This window comes from Tachyglossus aculeatus, chromosome 3 (assembly GCF_015852505.1).
Source record: "Tachyglossus aculeatus isolate mTacAcu1 chromosome 3, mTacAcu1.pri, whole genome shotgun sequence".
Classification (NCBI taxonomy): domain Eukaryota; kingdom Metazoa; phylum Chordata; class Mammalia; order Monotremata; family Tachyglossidae; genus Tachyglossus; species Tachyglossus aculeatus.
The window spans coordinates 83,783,323-83,804,154 of record NC_052068.1 but is presented as its reverse complement, the minus strand read 5'-3'; the positions used below and the strand labels follow the sequence as shown (position 1 = coordinate 83,804,154).

The window sequence follows — 20,832 nt, the reverse complement described above, 5'->3', positions numbered from 1 at the left end:
GTCAAAAATAGAATTGCAAAACTGCAGTGCTAAATCAAACCTGTTAAGCATTTTGGTGAAGCACCATGTTGCATTTTGACTCTTATTTACATAATAATAAATGTTTCTGGATTCAATGCAATAACATGCATGCAGGCGTGAGTGAAGGATTTTGTTGACAACAGAAAAAGTGGGTTTTCCTGCTTCTTCTTAGCCAATCTCCAGTCAAGGACAGTTAGAGGTGCTGTATTCTAGCTGGTATAAAGATGTAGGAATATGATCCTTTGATAAATATGCAAACTGAATGACAGAACACATTATCCTGTGAAATATGTATATTCTATTCATGACATGTACCTAAGGTAAGTTAGAATCTATTGTATTGCTTGGGTACCAGAAAAAAAAATGTCATCAGAAAGAAACAATACCAAAATATACTTTCTTCTTTGTGGAATCAATTTACTTTTCATGCCATAGGGACTTAGAAACAACAAAAAAATGCTTGTATTTTGGAGTCAGTATAATTGAAAATAGCTTTTTAGTTCTGTGCATGAATTCACTCTGAGGGGAAGAAAAAAGAATTAGCTGCCCTCACTCCCATCAAAAATAGTGTGCTAGGAAGAGTAGCTAAACCAAGTATATATATTTTCCATTTGATTCCTTGTTGTCAGTCCTTTAGAGGTGATACAGACATTTATTGATTTGACCTTTTGTGATGTATGGGCTTATTTGTGTTTTTAAAGAACATACTTTGCATGCACATTTTAAATCTATATTTAGAGGAGACATGGTTTGCCTGTTAGGAGGCTCCTCTTTTGCCTAAATGTGGGAGTACCTCAAGGCTCACTTCTGGGAACACTTCTATTCTCCATCTACACCTCTCCCTTTGGAGAACTCATTCACTCCCATGGCTTCTTCATTCAACTCCCATCTCTATGTAGATGATTCCCAAATCTACATCTCCAGCCCTTATTTTTCTCCCTCTCTGTAGTCTCATGAATCCTTCTGCCTTCACCTCAAAATAACCATGTCCAAAACAGAGCTCCTCATCTCAACCACATCTTCCCCCTGTTTTTCCCATTACTGTAGATAGCATCTCCATCCACCCTGTCTCACAAGCTCATAACCTTGGCATTTTCCTTGATTCATCTCTCTTATTCAACCCACTTTTTCAACCTGTCACCAAATCCTGTCAGTTCCAACGTCACAACATTGCTAAAGTCTGCCGTTTCCTCTCCATCCAAACTACTACCATGTTAAACCCTGGCTGATTGACTAGCATAGAGAGGCTTATAAAGGGGATTTCACAAAATATCAGGTTCTAATGATTGCAGAAATGTTCTGCTGTTTCTTGGAAAGATTTGAGGGTACTATTAAAGCCAGGATACAGAAACCTGGAAAAATGCCGGAATAATCACCTGAAGAGATCATAACTAGCCTTTCAGTTAGGTTGTTGGACAAATATGAAAATATTTAATGTAAAAACCAATCAGTAGTGAATCAATCACTGTTCAGTGATGGATTCTCCCCACTCAACATCCTTTTTCCTTGCCACTGCTTCAACAGAGGTGATGCATCAGGGGATGTTGCATAATTTCCATGATCACATGGGGTCAGGAAATCAGTAGGGGTTTACCTGTGGGGATCACCAAAAGCTTAGGTAATTAGGGAATAGGGGCTTAACGAAGTGAAAAGCAGTAGTTTTCTTAAATAATCTCATGAACTGCTATCCAATTTCACAACTGGGCAAGACTGTTAAGTCCTTACAAAGGGTTTTTTTGAGCACTTAGAGAGACCTTTATTCATCAAAGGGTAGCTATGTAAAGAAGATATTTGGTTTCGCTGACAGATAGAAAAAATAAACCAGAAGGAGAAACAAACCAGAACACTGTGGTATGAGACCTGCCTTGCAGTGGGTGGTTTTCCCGGAACCCAAATGTCCAATTTTCTTGCTGCTCACAATGCAGAAATCAGGGAATCTCAGGGCATCTCATCTCATCTCTCTGTAAAATGGCAAAATAATGACCTCACACACTGTGAATGTGATATTTTATTCAGTTCACTTGTGCTTTAAACATGTGGTTATGTGATTTCAGAAACATTGAAAATTCAGTAAAGAGACAAGTTAATCAAAAGTATAGTACAAGATTTGGCCCACTTTAAATTATGCTCTTTAGATAATTTTTGTTTGGTTTATATTTTTTATTTCCTCACCATCTGTCTGGAATGTTTTTAACATTTTTTTTTTACCATTCCTTTCAAAACCCATAGTACGGCTAGAAAAATGCATCTGCTTCCAAGTTTTAATCCCACAAATTCCAGTTCAGAACATGGCTAAGTGCATACTGCCCATTCTAACTCCCAAAACACTTTCATTTATTCATTCATATTTATTGAACACTTACTGTGTGTTTCAAGAGGCCATACAGAAAGATGCATCTCCAAATGGATTATTTTCTCTCAAAAATTTTTGGAGGTGACTGCAACAATGACAAATCTCTAATGGTCATTTCTGGAATGATCTTGGACTGCTTAAAAACCATTTGACATTCTTGCTCGCTGATCACATTAGTGTTTGTTGACCCCTTTTCTATTTGATCAACTGCTTCTTTTGGGCTGAAAGATGATGATGTGTTAGGCTCAGGTGGTAGTTGGGTGTTTAGTTCACTGTCCTTTTCCATTTCTCTCTGCACCTGAATACTGATGCTGAGGGCCAAGGTTGTACTAATCCAGAGCATCAAGTAAAGGGATGTAAAAGGCATAGATTCTTTGAAATATTCCTCGGGGTTTGTCAACCATCTTTACTGAATTCTGTTTTTTAGTACTTTTTCCAATACAATTTTTTTTTTTCCAATTTGAGAAGCAGCGTGTCCTAGTTATAGCACAGTTATAGGAGTCGCAAGGACCTGATTTCTAATCCTCGTTCTTCCACTTGTCTGATGTTTTACCTTGGGCAAATCACTTAACTTCTCCATGGCTCAGTAACCTCATCATCATCATCATCATCAATTGTATTTATTGAGCGCTTACTATGTGCAGAGCACTGTACTAAGCGCTTGGGAAGTACAAATTGGCAACATATAGAGACAGTCCCTACCCAACAGTGGGCTCACAGTCTAAAAGGGGGAGACAGAGAACAAAACCAAACATACTAACGAAATAAAATAAATAGAATAGATATGTACAAATAAAATAAATAAATAAATAAATAGAGTAAAAAATATGTACAAACATATATATATACATATATATATATATATATGTATATATATATACAACCTCATGTGTAAAATGGGGATTAGCACAGTGAGCCTCATATGGGTCCGCCAATAGTCAGCTGTGTGACTTTGGGCAAGTCACTTAACTTCTCTGTGCCTCAGTTACCTCATCTGTAAAATGGGGATGAAGACTGTGAGCCCCCCGTGCAAAAACCTGATCACCTTTTAACCTCCCCAGCGCTTAGAACAGTGCTTTGCACATAGTAAGCGCTTAATAAATGCCATCATTATTATTATTAGATGGGACAGGGACAGTTTCCATCCTGATTAGCTTGTATCTACCTTGGTGTTTAGTAGATACATAGTAAGCACTTAACAAATACCATAAAAGTGTAGAATATTTCTTATACCAATCAGGGTATAAATTATTGAAAATAATATAAATTTCTTCTCCTAAATAGGTCAGGAATATATACATTGCCTACACAATTTATGATTAGTTTTTTAAAAAAACATTGCAGGTTACTATCAGGTTAGCCTGACAGTGCTTTTGAGGATAGTTTAACTTACTCAAGACATAGCACTTTTATTCTTTTAAGCCTTGCCTTCTGAATCATTTAGAATGGCAGTTCATCCAGAAGCTGGTATTCAGCATGTGTCCCTAGCCTCCTATCTACTCTTTAATTGTGTGTGGAGTAGGCAAACTTGAGACAGCAAAAACTGAAATGGGAAATGTAGTTTCCCAGTGTTCAAAGCTAGCAATAGAGAACACTTGACTATTTCTGTCTGAGAACCAGGCTTGTGGGACTTGGAAATGAGTTCTTTAATGTAATGCCTTCTAACTGATGTACAACTGAGACCTGTCTACTTCCAAGGCAGATAAAGATTGGTCCACAGTGAAAGGTGATATGAATTTTTGAGGCGGCAGGGACATTAGAGTTTTAAAAGGAAAGAGGAAAATATATTTTAACTCAATGGAATAATCATTGGGTCCCAGGGCACTTTATTTCTTCTTTCAGTTAATCAGTCCACAATGAGCTTAAACAGCCTGCTGAGTGTGTAGATGTGTGTTTTAAAGACTATGCATCTATCATCCTGGGTTGTATGTGACATGTGGTAAGGCACACTCTCAAACAATGTGTCATAGAAGTAGGTTTTTTCGAGACTGCTGAATCAGGCAGCCAGAAAGAGTGAAAATCAGGTGAGGTTTGCCCTGACGAAAACAGAAACAGGACTATAATAGGACAAACCCAGAAAATAAGGGCTCTAGTAAATGTTGTGGAAGGGTGAGTTAATTCTTTATAGGACTTTTTCGTCCCATTTGCATGTTTGGATGCATCAGTGACATCTTCTAATAAGTAGGATATATATATATATATATATATATATACACCCATACATCCACATACAAACAATACCCTGTCCTCTCTCCTCCCAAGTCTTTAAGCAAATGTATATGTGTTTATGTGTAAAAGTAAGAACAGGGAGGAGGGGAGTCATTTTTTCCCCTTTATTAGCTGCAGCTAATTTCTCAACCATAATCACTTTATCAATTCTCCCTCCTTTCATCTAATTAATACTTATCAAAAAGTCTAATTACCTTCTCTCTATTCCACCAAAGACATGATTCCATATTTGTTGTACCAGGTCTAATTATTAGCCAGTCATTTGCATTTATCAATCAATCATACTTTTTGAATGTTTACTATGTGCAGAACACTGTACTAAGAACTTGGGAGAGTACAATACAACAGAAGTTAGCAGATACATTTTCTGTGCATAATGAGTTTACAGTCTAGAGGGGGAGACTTGGGAAACCACACTAAAATTAGTAAACATAATCCCTGCCCTGAGTTTAAAATATAGAAGGACAGACACTTACATAAATTACAGGTAGGAGGAAGTAATATGGTATACTTCATGGGTTGTGAGTAAACAACAATCAATCAGTGGTATTTACTGAGAAGGTTCTTTATTCAAAGCCCAGCATTAAGTACTTGGAGAGTACAATAGAATATTTAGGCATGCTCCCTGTTCTCAAGGAATTTACAATCTAGAAGGGAGTATAAATGCTAAAGTGGTAATGGGAGATACTAACTAGGGAGATTACATTGAAGGCTTCTGGAGGAGATGTGATTTCAGAGACGATTAGGAGAGAGTTGTGGCTTGTCCCTTATGAAGAAGGAAGACATTCTAGACAGTGGAGAATGAATGACCCAAAAGTCAACAGTGGAAGAGTTGAGAAAATGATTCAGTGAGAAGTTAGCTTGAGCAGAACAAATAGGGAAGCAGGGATGTAGTAGTAAAACAGAGGGGATTAAGTGCTGGGGAAGATAGTAGTTAAACAGGCCAGATTCAGTCCCAGTCCAGCATGGGGCTCACAGTCTAACTAGGAGGGTGAACAGATATTGAATTCCCATTTTACAGTTGAGAAAACTGAGACACAGAGAAGTTAAGTGATTTGCCCAAGATCACATATGAGGCAAGTGGAAGAGCTGATTAGAACCCAGATCCTCTGACTCCCAGGATCATGCTTTATCCACTAGGCCACACTGTTTCTACAAGAAGAACTCTGCCACAAGAACTCTGAAATTATTTGTCAACAGTTAGAAAGCAATGGTATTACTATTAGCAAGTATTTCCATGCCTCCCAAATACACCCATTAATAATGAGGTGATGTAGGACCAAGTAAAACCTAAATTAGCTTATCTTCTACTGTTGTACAACATTGCATATATGCCCTGTGACTTCTGGAATCAGTCACCAAGATAGAAAAAAAAAATTTCTGAAAGAACAAGTGTTCATATATATGATATGATATGTCATCTTACCTATCTCGGAAGAAATACAGCCATCTACAAGGTTGGTAAATTCAAGCACATCTGAAGGGAAAGACAGCAACTCAAAGCTTGTGCCTCGGTTTTGCAGCTTTTAGTCACAGAAGTGTGCGCTTTGGATCAAATTTAGAAAAGGGTTATACCATTTTCTGTAAGAGAAGCTAGGAGGCCCAGAAGTAGATTTCAGATGAACGAAGTCAAGGACTGCAGGATATCATGGATATAGATATGAACCTGAAACGTACAGGAGGCAAAGGAAAACATCAAGGTTCAGGATGAATCGGAGATTATGGGAAGGAGGTGAAAAATGGAAAGTGAGAGAGAAGAAAGAGGTCAGAGGAGATGAAGTTGAATGAGAATGTTTCTCTCACTTCAAGGAAGTTCCTGGCTCTTTGACATATTGAGGCAAAGGAAACTGAGCCAAACTCTTAAATTTCAGTCAGCACAAGTGGGGAGTAGACCTCAGGGCAACATTGTTCTTTGGGTTGTTAGGTAATAGCCAGTATGCCTAGGACAGAGTCAGAATATTCTGCAGCTTTCATCTTCAGGGTGGAAATAGAAAACTTGGAAGCTTCCCCATTGTGCTGCTTCACTGTAGTTCCTTTAAATACACGTCCCTACCTTTACAACGCTTGACCAAAAAAGCCTCTTTACATAGAAAAAACTACAAGAAAAAGAAGTCTTTATTTCAGAATGGGGTACAAGTTGGCATTTAAAGACACAAAGAATAATACTTAACTAAAGATATTTTGTGACACGCTTTCTAACTACAAAGGTTCAGGCATCTTCTCATTCGGGCTGTTGACAGGGGTTGGGCATTTAATGACAGCAGGCCTTTTCTCTGGGTCAGTAGAAACACATTTCTTATTCAAAAATTGAAAGAAAGGACATTTTGCATTAGGAAGCTGACATTTCTATGAGATGAAATTGTTTCTCACTGTCTCTGGATCAGCTGTCACATCTGGAAAAGAATCTCTAAGAAATGATGAGGTCAGCCAAACACAGAGCTTTCACAACAAGCTGTTCCCTCTTGCATGTGTTCTCTTAGTGTCTGAGACCCCCTTCTCAGGATCATTACAGAGCTTCTCTGACATTATCTGCAGCAAGTACAAGCCTCTCTGAGACAGAGTGGGAAGCCCTATTTGTTGGTCTCTTTTAAAATATTTCATAAGGCGCATTGTCTGATATTCTTGTGGGCAGATATATTGTAGGTCCATTCAGAAAGGGCTCTTTCAATTCTGAATCCCATTTAAAATTAAGATGTAAAGCATTCTTCTTTAGTATAACACTTGGAATTGAAGAAATTGGAAGAATGTGCCAGGTCTGAGTTGTTCTAAGCAAATTCCTCTTAGTTTTCTTTTTCTCAAAAGCTCTGGGTGAGAGAGTAAGCCAATGAAGAGAAAGTGGGACAGGAAAGGGTTTAGTTAACAACCTCTGTCTACACTAGCTTGCTAGTGAGAAAGAAAGCAAAGGAAGTCAAACATCCTCAGGAAAGTTTCTATCTGCTTCTTACCTGAGGCTGTAAGCTTGTTGTGGACAGGGAACCTGTGTACCAACTCTGTTATATTGTACTCTCTCAAGCTCTGCATCCAGTAAGTGGTCAATAAATCTGACTGATTATCACTTTCTTCTTCAAAGCATGTTTCCAACCTAAACTAATAGTATATTTCATTAATCAATTAGCCTGATGCTTTCCCAAGTTTTATACAGTTTGCCATGGAACAACATTTGAAATTGCCATCCAAGATGGGAAAAAACTATTGCAATACAAAGAAACAAAGTTCTGCTGTTTATGCTTTCAAATTGGGCCTAGCATTCATATTATTCCTTCCCCTTTCACCTTCAAACATGCCCTGTTTGGACCCTCAGGTAGGCAATTAACATACAAACTATCTTCTATTCTTGCCCTACATTTATGCTTTGGTCTGCTTTAGCATTTAACTCCTATGCTGCATTTGCTGCCAAGGACCTGTTTTCAGAAATTATCTCACATAGCAGGGACCTTGGGTAAACTGCAACCACTGAACTGCGTGGGCTATTTTGCTGCCTAAGGTGGGCAAGGGTGTTGACAGCTCCAAAACCCTTTCAGAGAGAGATGATTACTATTTTCTTTACCTGTTCAGATGAAGATATGGTAAAAAGCAACCAGTGAAAACTCTGGTGCCAAGATGCATGGTGACATAAGTTCTACAAAGCTCTGAACATAAATGAAAAATGACAAGCTAGTAACCCAGAAGGTCTCAGACAGAATTATAGATTTCAGACCACCAACCCTGCTTTCCAAGACCGTTTTTCACATAAGTACACAAGCAGGTTACACACATTTTTGGACTTTGAGCAAAAGTCATCCTTACTATTATCCAATCAACTTCCCAGGGTATTGAGTTGAGTTTCCCAGAGGATGAGATCATATTTTGATATCAGTTTTTAGATTCCATATGTCCTTGAGCAATCAGATCTGTAGAAGGCTCTCCAAATAGTGCAGGATGTCTGAGTCCATGACTGAGTCATGGAGCTAATTTACTCCATCTTTACCATTACATGTACCAATAGAAGCCTCATTTCATCAATGATTTTCAAAATTCTCCCTAAGATTTCCTTAGTTTTCACCTACCAAGAGTCTTCTTCACCTAGCTTCAGTGTAGTAATGATGGAGATTAAAATATTCCAAAGCATGATTTTTTTCATTACTGAGAAATTTTATGTCCTTTAGGGTTTTTTCCTTATTTTGGAATGAAAATTGAATAGCCCAGACGGTTCAGGTTCAACTTCCCAGAGAGCAGACGTTTAAATTTATATAAGGTGTTTACCAACCTTAAAAAAAGTATTTGATACCATCATATCGGGCTTGGGCAAATATTAATGATGTTGGCTGTCTGAGAAGCAGATTGAGATTATTGCACAGTGATACCCCTGGCTGCCTCAGAGTTGTAAGGACTTTGTCTAATCTTTTCTCATTAGTAATGGAGTAAAAGCCACACACTAGGCTGTCTTGTTCAACCTATTTTGTGTAGTCATGCAGGTGTTTCAACAAAATTGCAAAAAGATGGCACCTCCTCACCATTGGCTTTAAAGCATTAGATCAGGTTGTGCTCTCCTACCTCACCTCGCTACTCTCGAACTACAACCCAGCCTGCACATTTTGCTCCTCAAATGCTAACCTTCTCACTGTACCTCAATCTCATCTAACTACTGCTGACCTGTCACCCACATCCTGCCTCTAGCCTCGAACTCTCTCCTACCTCATATACAGCAGGATATGAAGATAATACTCTCTCCCCCTTCAAAGACTTATTGAAGGCACATCCCCTCCAAGAGGTCTTTCCTGTCTAAGCCTTCCTTTCCTTTTCTCCCACTCCTGCATCACCCTGACTTGTCTTGTCTTATGCTGTCGAGTCTCCTCCGACCCATAGCGACACCGCTCCCAGAACTCCCCACCTCCATCTGCTATGGTTCTGGTAGTGTTTCTTGGTAAAAATACAGAAGTGGTTTACCATTGCCTCCCTTCGCGTAGTCAGCTTGAGACTCGGCCCTCGAGTCTCTGCCCTTGAGTCTCTCCCATGCCACTGCTGTTCTGCACTGGGGAGTTTTGACTTGTAGCATAATGCCTTCCACTTGCTAGCCACTGTCCATTCCTAGCTTGCTAAGAATGGAATGGACACTCTCCCTCCCACAGTCGAGACAGGTAGGGTCCTGAAAACCCCTCAGGTGTGACCCTGAGAGGGCCACCCTGACTTACTCCCTTTATTATCTGCCCACCCCCCCCCAGCCCCACAGAACTTATGTACCTCTCTGTAATTTATATTAATGTCTGTCTCTATTTAGACTGTAAGCTTGTTGTGGGCTGGGAATGTGCCTGTTTATTGTTATACTGTACTCTCCCAAGCACTTAGTACCATGCTCTGCACACAGTAAGTACTCAGTACATATGATTGAACGAATGAATGAGTGAACGAATAAGGAGTCTGGAAGCTGGAGTCAGACTATGGCCTGAACCTTCTGGGAAACTCTTTCAGTGCAACAGGCTGGGGGGATTAATGAAAGTTCTTGAAGCACTAACGAAAGACTTTAACTGTATAAAGGAGTGGATATACACTTAGGTCTGTCTGTGCTTTGGGATCACAAACACAAGACATGCAGATGATTGTAAATTGTTTTGCTGAGTATGGCCTTTGTTAAGCACTTACTACGTGCCAGGCACTGTATTAAGCACTCGGGTGTATACAAGCAAATTGGGTTGGACACAGTTTCTGTCCCCCATGGGACTTACACTCTCAATCCCCACTTTACAGATGAGGTATCTGAGGCACAGAGGAGTTAAATGACGTGCCCAAGGTCACTCAGCAAAGTGGTGGAGTCAGGATTAGAACCCATGACTTTCTGACTCTGAAATCTGTGCTATGTCCACTACGCCATGCTGCTTCAGAAGACCAAAGTCATGGATCAGTCATGGAAACCTTTGGCCAGGTTTGGATCAGCCCACAACTGACAAACACACACAGGGCTATAGATTTCCACTGGCAACATAACACTGAATGCCATCCCTGAATTCTGCCCACTAGCATATCCTGTCCAAATGAACAAGGGATAAAACCGAGGCTACTGATTTTGTTGTTGTTTATGATATTTGTTAAGTGCTTACCATGTATCAAACATGGTTCTAAGCACTGGGGTACATACAGGTTAATTAGGTTAGACACAGGCCCTGTCCCACATGGGACTCACAGTCTGAGTATTGGTGACTTACTGGTGACAGAAGACAGCAGGTAGCAGGGGATTGGAGAATACTTCTCCAACACACAAAGACACTACCCTTCCCCAATCCTGGCATCCCAATTCAATTCCTCCTTATATAAGAGTTGAGTTTGTCAGTTTCAGCTTGCTTCCAGCACGAAGATGCATCAGCCTGGTGAATACCTCTATGCTAAAACAGGAGAATCATAGCAACCAGAGAAAGAAATGATAATGATTCCAAACCTTGTGGGTTAACATACAATGATGCAGAAAGGGATAATCTTTACAAACACACAAGGAGGATGTAATTGTAGATCATTATGGGTTTTATTTGTTGTGCTCTCACACATTGCATAGAAACTTCACAATCCATAGTGTAATCCTTGCACCCAAAGGAGACACGTGCACAGTCCTTCTGTCCCTCCCACGCACATGCATAAATTCCATGTATTTACAGAATTCCATCATTGACTGGCAGCATCAGAAATGGAGGAACGTTTTCTGATTTTCATATATATGAGATACAGTAGAGATTTGGCCCATGCATTAAATATGTGGATAAATGTGCAGCCAGGAGATAAGTATGAATGACCTATAAATATCTTGAAAGATTTCTGAAAACATTATGACAGACCATGCCAGAACATTGATTTTGGTCACAATGGGGAATTTACAAGTCAAAGTTCTGTTTGCAATTGAATTTTTACCCATTTGTGCTAGGATATGTGGTGAAAATGGCCATTTGCTTTACACCCGCTCCCTTTTCTCCAACTTCCTGTTCCTCTAAGCTCATTTCGAACATAATGTATCAGGTCATTGTAGGAGCTGCCTGGATTTATTGAGACTGTTGAGTGCTTAGATGAGTAGGGACAACTGGAAAATAGGTAGAAGGAGCCTTCATTAGCTACAAAATTGATAATAAGAATAATGGTATTTGTTAAGCACTTACAATGTGCCAGGCACTGTACTAAATGCTCGGTTGTATACAAGTAAATTGGGTTGGACACAGTCCCTGTCCCACTTTGGGCTCACAGTTTCAATACCCAATTTACAGATGAGGTAACTGAAATCTAGAGAAGTGAAGTGACTTTCCCAAGGTCACAGACAGCAGAGAACTGGTGGAACCTAGATTAGAACTCACGACCTTCTGATTCCCAGGCCCCTCCTCTATCCACTAAGCCTGCCTCTTCGAGAGAGACTCATATATGATGTACATACGGCTTAGAACAGTGCTTTGCACATAGTAAGCGCTTAATAAATGCCATTATTATTATTATTATCATATGGAAGTTCAGTTCTCCTGGGAGCTGTATCCCCAAACATTCTGAAGACAACAATAATTTTCTGTGAATGGCGTGGGTTAGCTGGCTACAGTGTACAGCTGTTCTAAAGCACACTGAAGTATCCCTCCAAAATAGAGGTGACAGATAGGTACAGGGTAGAGAAGCAGCGTGGCTCAGTGGAAAGAGCACGGGCTTTGGAGTTAGAGGCCATGGGTTTAAATCCCAGCTCCGCCAACTGTCAGCTTTGTGACTTTGGGCAAGTCACTTAACTTCTCTGTGCCTCAGTTACTCATCTGGAAAATGGGGATTAAGACTGTGAGCCCCCTGTGGGACAACCTGATCACTTTGTAACCTCCCCAGCACTTAGAACAGTGCTTTGCACTTAGTAAGCTCTTAATAAATGCCATTATTATTAGAGAAGATTTACTCTGTTTCACAATTCCTACTCTGATGGATAAGTTGGAGAAACCATACTGTGCATGTTGAAAATTGCCAGCATTGCTTCATGTTCTATCTACCAACTGTCACCATGCTGAACAGATCATATGTGTAGTAGGTGGGGTTTGATCATCCACCCTGCTCTTTCCAGGTGGAGCGGGGAAATGGCAAGCTGACTCCAGTTCCTATAAGCTGGGAATATTTATATTTAGAATACATATATATTATATTCTAAATATAAATATTGCCAACTTATAGGAACTGGCGTATATATATATGTATATATACACATATATATACACCCTATATATATATATATATATATATGGGATGAAAGAGTGGAAAAGGTCCAAGTAATAGGAATTAGGTAGGCAGCACATCTGTCTTTAGGAGCAAAACTCTCTAATCTGCAAAATGGATAAGAAGATTTAGACTTTAACACATAGCTGTACCTGACAACGAAGCCTGGCATAATGGTTCTTTAGGTGTCAGGTACTATTTGAGCCCATATCTTAAACCCGATGGTAAGCTTCATAATTATTTGGATATGATCATGCACTATATGGCTTTTCTTATTGCTTTAATTATCTGTTTGCCCAACTGCAATGTTCCCAATTGAAAATGTCAGTTTGCATCTAATATATACTAAGCAAAAACTGGCAACAAATTAACTTTAAGCATTTGGTGGTGGTCAATTGCTCCAGACAGCAAGGCTAAAGAGGAGAGTAATGAGCCTGAAAATAATTACCTCTTCCAACAATTAAGTAATAAAGAGTTGCCTCAAGTCCTAGATATTCTCTAAAGAGCACACCTTCCTTGGAGCACCCAAGGTGTTGTACAGTTTAAAAGCTACAATGGCATCAACTTAGCTGTAGCGTTGTTTTCTAATTTATCTTACTCTCATGAATTTTACTCTTCATTCAATTGCTATTCATTTCAAATGCTTAAAAGTATGATTTATCTTGTTCACTGGCACCTTAAGATACTGCATGGCTTTTTAAAAATTCTATCAGGGAACTGTTAAAGAGGTATCTCTGGGAAGCAGTGTGGCCTAAGGGAAGGAACCTGGGAGTCAGAGGGCCCGGGTTCTAATCCCACTTCCACCACTTGTCTGTTGTGTGACCTTGGGCAAGTCACTTAACTTTTCTAGGCCTCAATTTCCTCAACTGTAAAATGGGGATGAAATACCGGTTCTCCCTCCTGTCTATACCGTGAGCCTCATGTGGGTCAGGGACCGTTTCCGACCTAATTGACTTGTGTCTAGTTTAGTTCTTGGAATAGTGCTTGGCACATAATAAATGATATGCAATTATTATTCTTATTATGATTATTACTATTTATTCCCTGCTAGCTTCTATGGCCCCTCTCAGGGTCACACCTGGAGAGTTTCCAGTACTCTACCAGTAGCAACCAACAATAATAATAATAATGAGGGTATTTGTTAGGTGTAAAAAGAAGAGGTGAATTAATTTCACTTCAATCCTCCATGTCTGTTTTATGATGCAATTCAAGCTTGGCAGCTCTTTACATAGGATTACTTCTGAATCTCTGTATTTTCCCTTGGAAAAAATTTATGTGTATTTATAATACATATATGAGTGTATTTCCAAAAGGCATATTTCTATCCCTGGGTTCACTATGGATTTGTGGGCAGACTGTAATGAGCTGGTACAGAGAAGTTAAGTGACTTGCCCAAAGTCACACAGCCGATAAGTGGCAGAGCTGGGATTAGAACCCATGACCTCTGATTCCCAAACCCGTGCTCTTTCCATTGGGCCATGCTGCTTACTAAGTGCCAAGCAACTGTACTAAGTGCCAACCACTGTACTAAGTGCTGGGGTAGATACAAGGTAACCAGGTCCAACATTAGGTTCGCATTCTTAGTAGTGGAGAGAACAGGTATTAAATCCCCATTCTGTAGTAGTGGGGACTGAGACTCAGATAAGTCGAGTGACTTACCCATGTTCACACAGCAGGTAAGTGTCACAGCCAGGATTAAAACCGAGATAACCTTTGATTCCTAGGCACATGTTTTTCCATTAGGCCATGCTGACCAAGCTATAGCAGAGGGTGCAAAATTGTGTGCAGTAGGTGGAATGTAATCTACTCTGTAGTTCTGAGTGGGCAGGAAACATGTCTGCCTACTCTGTTGTACTCTCCCAAGCACTTAGTACAGTGGTTTTCACATAGTAAAAGCTCAATAAATATCATTGATTGATTGATTAAACTTTATCTTTTTACTCTAATCTTGTTTGGTTTTGGTTTTAGTTTATGGTATTTGCTAAGCACTTCTAAGTTCCAGGCACTGAACTAAGTGCTGGGGATAGATACAAGCTAATCAGATTGGACACAGTCCATGTCCCACATGGGGCTCACAGTCCAAATCTTCATTTTACAGTTGAGGTTACTGAGGCACAGAGAGGTTAAGTGACATAGCCGTGGTCACACACCAGGTAAATGGCAGAACTGGTATTAGAACCCAGGTCCTTCTGACTCCCAGAACTATGATCTGTGTACTAGTCCATGATGATTCTCCTACCTTCCAGAAGTTATTTTTAGTTGGAGCACTAGGTTTTGTGAAAACTACAACTCTACACTTTTATCTCTCCTCCTCAATACTTTTGATGCTTACAGTCAGATAGTAGAAGTAAAAACCCTCCCTGTTGTACTTACCTGGTGGCTCCTGTATGAATTGTTTCAACCTCATTATTAATTTTATGCCTGTTTTAAAGCTGTGAAAACAGAAATTAAATGCCTTGAATGAGTGGCTGAACCACTTTAGTGAGGGCAAGTATGAAGCAATATATTTGGGGAAAATTAGTTAACAATACAACTACTTAAGGATGTGCCCAGAGCTTCTTTTAGACAATGCTTTGGGAAGAAATTTTGGCATTCTTTGTTTCTCACGATCATATATTGTATGCTATAGAATGTGTATGTATATCGTACACTGTTAGGGTAGCCAAAATCCCAGTGGAATGCTGCACGTTATCAAGAAAGTCATAGAATATAAAAAGCAAATTTGCCTTTGTATATGACAATCAGAGCATAAGACATGCCATTTATTGGATCAGATCAATGATCCATCCAGCTCAGTATTATCCATCACAATGGTAACAGGGTACTTAAAGAAATGATGTGATGATTGTCTCCCTTAATGTCCATCCTAATCTTTCATATATATATAGTGAATATATCAAGCAGCATGGCTTAGTGGAAAGAGCACGGGCTTCGGAGTCAGAGGTTGCGGGTTCTAATCCCAGCTCCACCACTTGTCAGCTGTGTGACCTTGGACAAGCCACTTAACTTCTCTGTGTCTCAGTTACCTCATCTGTAAAATGGGGATTAGGACTGTGAGCCCCATGGGGGACAACCTGATCACCTTGTATCCCCCCGCCCCAGCATTTAGAACAGTGCTTTGCAAATAGTAAGCAGTAACAAACACCACCATTAATTAATTAACAACATAGCAGACAAATTCCCTGTCTCCAGTGAGTTTGCAGCCTAGAGGGAGAGACAGGTATTAATATAAATAAATACATTACTGATAAGTGCTGTGGGGCTGAGGGGGGAATTCATTGAATTGTAAAATAGGACATGAGTGATATTCAATTACTCTTGGTTAATATGCACAAAATAAAGAAAGCCTTTCTTCAAATGGAGGGAAACTTTTGTATTTACTGTTAATTCTGTTTTATATTACTATGTAATTTTGTTACTTCCATGGATAAATTTCCATGTGGAAAAGATAAAGAAAAAGGTGAAAGAATGCATGGGCATAAAGTTCCTAATGAGGTTCAAGATGTGAAAGGAAAAATTAGGAATGCTAGATGGTAAAACCGTATCCTAATAGGACTAATGTCTAGGAGGGAAACCATCACACTGTTGCTCTGAGTACCACTGTTACTCAGAGATGACAAAGTATTGCACTAGATGCATCATTGATTTGACATAGGTTTTATGGCAATTTCCCAAGTTTTTCATTTCTTATGATGGAATTCAACCTTCATGATTTCTTCTAACCTTTTACTTTATCTTCTCCACATGGAAATTTGTCCATGGAAGTAACAAAATTAAAGAGTAGTCTAAAACAGAATTAACAGTAAATACAAAAGTTTCCCTCTTCATTTGAAGAAAAGAGCAAACCTGGTCATTCACAGTATCCTCAAGACAAATCACTTTTCCCTTCTTTGATTTCCTGCTGCATGTGTGGCTTTGATCACTGCACAGACATTTGCTGCCCATGTGGAGTAGTTTTTGACTCTAAAAACCTTTTCGAAGGAATGATCTATGAGAAATTCAAAAGTCATTATGAAATTAGTTGAAATATTTGCTCTACAGGATTGTGGAGGACAACCCAGACAATTACAATTTTGGAACTTCTTATGAGAGTTCATATATACCGTGGTTTCATATTAACACCCACAAGGTGTTTTAAACAATGCAAGATTTTGAAATGGCTCTTTGAAAACATCTATTCTGCATAAAAAGAAATATCAGTGATGTTACATAAAAATGAATCTAAATGCTTCCTATGCTGTGTGAATAATCAAATTATGTTAATGGAAGTTTCCATGTGGAAGAAGATGGACTGAACATTAAAGTTTGTTTTTACTCCTCGTGAGGTTATGTGGGGAATAGGAGATTCATTAGTAATTTTGCATTATATTAGCAATTTTCCAGCACTGCAAATTTCTATCGTAGTGCAACTAACATTATGGTAATGAAGAAATTAAATTAAAGTAGCATATTGCATACCATACTGGGGAAATAATAATATATTATAGTAGTACAGGACAATAGATAATTACTAGTACAATAAGAATGTGTCCACATTAAAGATAAGCCAGTCAATTTCAACTCCCTATCATCATGACCACTTTCAACCAAGGAACGAACTCAGCCAAATTTCCATATTATTGATTGAACCCACTTATGCTGCAATACTAACAGCTCTTCTCTATTGGGATGTCTCAAGCCCATATATGATTCATTTTATTTAATTAATTGACATACTTTTCAAACCCCTAACTACTTATCAGTGTACAGGTCGCTTTTATGCAAGCACTTGAGTACTCAGAATGCTTATTATATATATTATTTTTTCTAAATTGGGTTTTCAATGTTTCCTCATGGCAAAACACCATTAACTGCGACCGTTTAACTGCATTTGGCAAAATAAATGTATTCTATAGCACTTTCTGTTTAATAAGCTAAGGGTTTGGGGAATAATTTGAATTACAAATATGTTTTCCATTTCAGTATAGTGTTTTCCCAGCCCTCTGAAATTTTGAATTCTAAATTTGCATTCACATCCCCACTTTTTCTTTTCTTGCAGTTCCTCCATGGTTTTTAAATCACCCTTCAAACCTGTATGCCTATGAAAGCATGGACATTGAGTTTGAATGTGCTGTATCTGGCAAGCCTCTTCCTACTGTGAATTGGATGAAGAATGGAGATGTGGTCATTCCTAGCGATTATTTTCAGATAGTGGTAATTATTTTTCTTTTCTTTTCCAATTAGATTCCCTGTTTTGTTAATTCTGTGGTGGTTATTGCATTATTTTCTTGGTTAGGTGTAAGGAGCAAGAATATCTGTTCATAATTTTCAAAGTGGTTGAAGGCTATTTTCCTGAAGTAAGTATAATTAACATCAGGTGAATCAACTCACTTCCTGCTGATAGTAACTGGCAATTTGAGAGTGTCTGTATTCTATTATTTTATTCTTTATTCAGTAGCAAACTGACTCTGAACCTCCATTGAAAAAGTTCAAAGTGGAAAATTATCAGCCAAGGTGACTGGAGGCTTAATCTTATAAAACCTCAGATTTTAATATTAATTGCTCCATGGATTTGGTCGAGGGGAGGGAAATGTTTCTCTTGAAATCTCAAAGTTTCCTCAACAGCTGATGGTGTTTTCAACATATATATGTCAATAATATTTGAGCACACCCTGTCTGTGGAGTACTGTACCAGGCACTAGGGAATATTCAGTAGAAGAAAAAGACATGGCCCCTGCCCTCAAAGAGGTTACAATTAAATTAACATTTTCCATTTATTCATTTTGAGACAGGTTTAACTGGTTATCCCATTTGCAAATAAATTGAGTGAATCCCAGAAAGGTCTTTTGCTTTCTTAGGGTCTTTCATTGAATACATGGTGAGCTAAAATTAATTCTCCAGCTCCAAGCTTCAATCCTGAGATCAGAGCAATCTATTTGCTATCCATGTTATAATTATAGGTCTTTTTCACTGCCTTTCCTTTGGGAGTTAACTGATTTCCACAGGAGTGAAAATAGAACCTACCTATATTTATCACCTACTTCGCTGGTCCTCACCACTGTAAATTGCTTTATTTAAATGTGATGGGAATGTTGAGGGGGAAAAAAAAGAGAACTTACAGTTTGCATAATACACTAATCCATTCGTTTCTTTAAGTGCCTCACTATTAGCATTACAACTGAATTAAAAATGACCTGCCATTTGGCAATTTGAAACCTGCTGTAGGTGATTAAAATGTATGCTGTTTGCATCTAAAGGAAATGTTGGATGCCCTGAAGGACATGTGATAAAAATGTAACATTCATTTTCTTTACTGTTTGAATAACCTTTTCCCCAGCATGGCTCATTGCAATCTCTCCATTTAAATGTTTCTGTTGGTGGTGACAGGGAAATTAAGTGGGTAGTCCTATTCCCATACATTACAAGACATCTTTGAGATATATTGTTCTCAATGTCCTTCGATGGTTTAAGATGCCTGGAAGTTTTTTGGCAAAGGTGATATATTATGACATGTCATGAGCATTGCATTTAACACAAATTGCACCTTTTATGGGAATTGCCAATTAGAGATTAACCAGCTCCTTGTAAGAACTTTACATAAACTGAGAATTGGCTACCTGATGCTGAAAACAATTAAATATTCCCAGTGAGGTAATATTTTTCTGTTAATGACTTCAGTGCAAGAGATTTGGAATGTCTTAAGCATGGGAAATGCAGACAAGTAATTGTTATATTAATAACTAAAACAAACCCAGTTAGTGAAAATTAAACATAATCTCTTGATACTTTTTATAATTCTTAGTTAAAAAAAGATTGCCTAGTCAAATGGATGTGAGAATTTGTCTGACAAGTGTTTGAGATAATTTGATGGCAAAATTCATTTTTTTTCCAATTACTAAAAGATCCCCTTGGGCGAAAAAGGGAAAATGAGTCTGTTTTCTTTATTAAATGGGAATGGATTAATCCCCTACCAGAAACAAACAAACAAGCAAAAACAAAACAAAGAAAAACATTTACTGAGGAGAATGGATATGTTTCAATTTCAAGAGTTCCCCTTGCATATAGTAGTGGAGTGGATGTTGCTTTCAGTCTTTTTCTCTCCTCTGATGAAAGCAGATGTTGAAACTGACTTATACCCTATCATTAGCAAAGAATAAATAGCCTGACACTGTTGTTGACGTTTGGTGCTCACTCCCTCAAGAAAAGTTCCACACTTCATCTGGGTGGCGCATACATTTTTATTGTTTTGGGGGGGCATTTCATTCTAGGATTACCCCAGACTAATACAAAATAAATTAGCAGATTGCATATTCATTCATTCAATCATATTTATTGAGCACTTATTATGTGCAGAACACTGTAATAAGTGCTTGGGAGAGTACAATATAACAATAAACGGACACAGTCCCTGCCTACAATGAGCTTACAGTCTACAGGAGGAATGAATGAATGGGACTGAATAACAGACTGAGGGAAATTTAGAATAAGTGAGCCAAACCGAGATCTTTTAAACCAACTGCTCTTATTTCACAAGGAACTATTGATGAAACTCTGTAGACTCGATTGACTGCTGTGCTTTAACAAACTCTCTGACATTTCTTTCATCTCCCTAGGGAGGCAGCAATTTACGGATCTTGGGAGTTGTGAAATCAGATGAAGGTTTCTATCAGTGCATGGCGGAGAATGATGCTGGAAATGCACAGACTAGTGCACAGTTAATCATCCCTGAACCTGGTAAGACACAAGACTAACTATCCTATATATAATGAATCCTGTAAACATCCCAAGGGAATAATTTATATAGTGTTTCCCTCGTGTTTCCTCTAGCCATTTTGAAATTGTTGGGCAGCCAAGTGGCACACTGGATGCAGGGCTATACTTCCCCTTAAATAATTAGATATTTCTCCTGAAACCTATCAGGTAGTATGCACTTTTCAGGAGTGGGTGACGGGGAGGAAGAGAAAGGTTAAGTAGTAGCTGCCTAATTCACCACCACTCTACCCTTCCCCTAGATCCCTTCCATAGTAATATCATATGGTATTCTACTCAATACCCACTGGTTT

At 38.7% G+C, this 20,832-nt stretch overlaps 1 protein-coding gene across 1 annotated transcript in view; it reads left to right on the top strand.

Annotated features, from left to right (window-relative positions):
- DCC (DCC netrin 1 receptor) overlaps nucleotides 1-20,832 on the top strand; it is a 1,045,544-nt gene that overhangs the window by 603,941 nt on the left and 420,771 nt on the right. Inside the window, exons 6-7 of the mRNA XM_038743415.1 lie at nucleotides 17,829-17,983; nucleotides 20,383-20,503. Of these exons, the coding sequence (XP_038599343.1) occupies nucleotides 17,829-17,983; nucleotides 20,383-20,503 (276 nt within the window). The remainder of the gene's footprint in view (nucleotides 1-17,828; nucleotides 17,984-20,382; nucleotides 20,504-20,832) is intronic.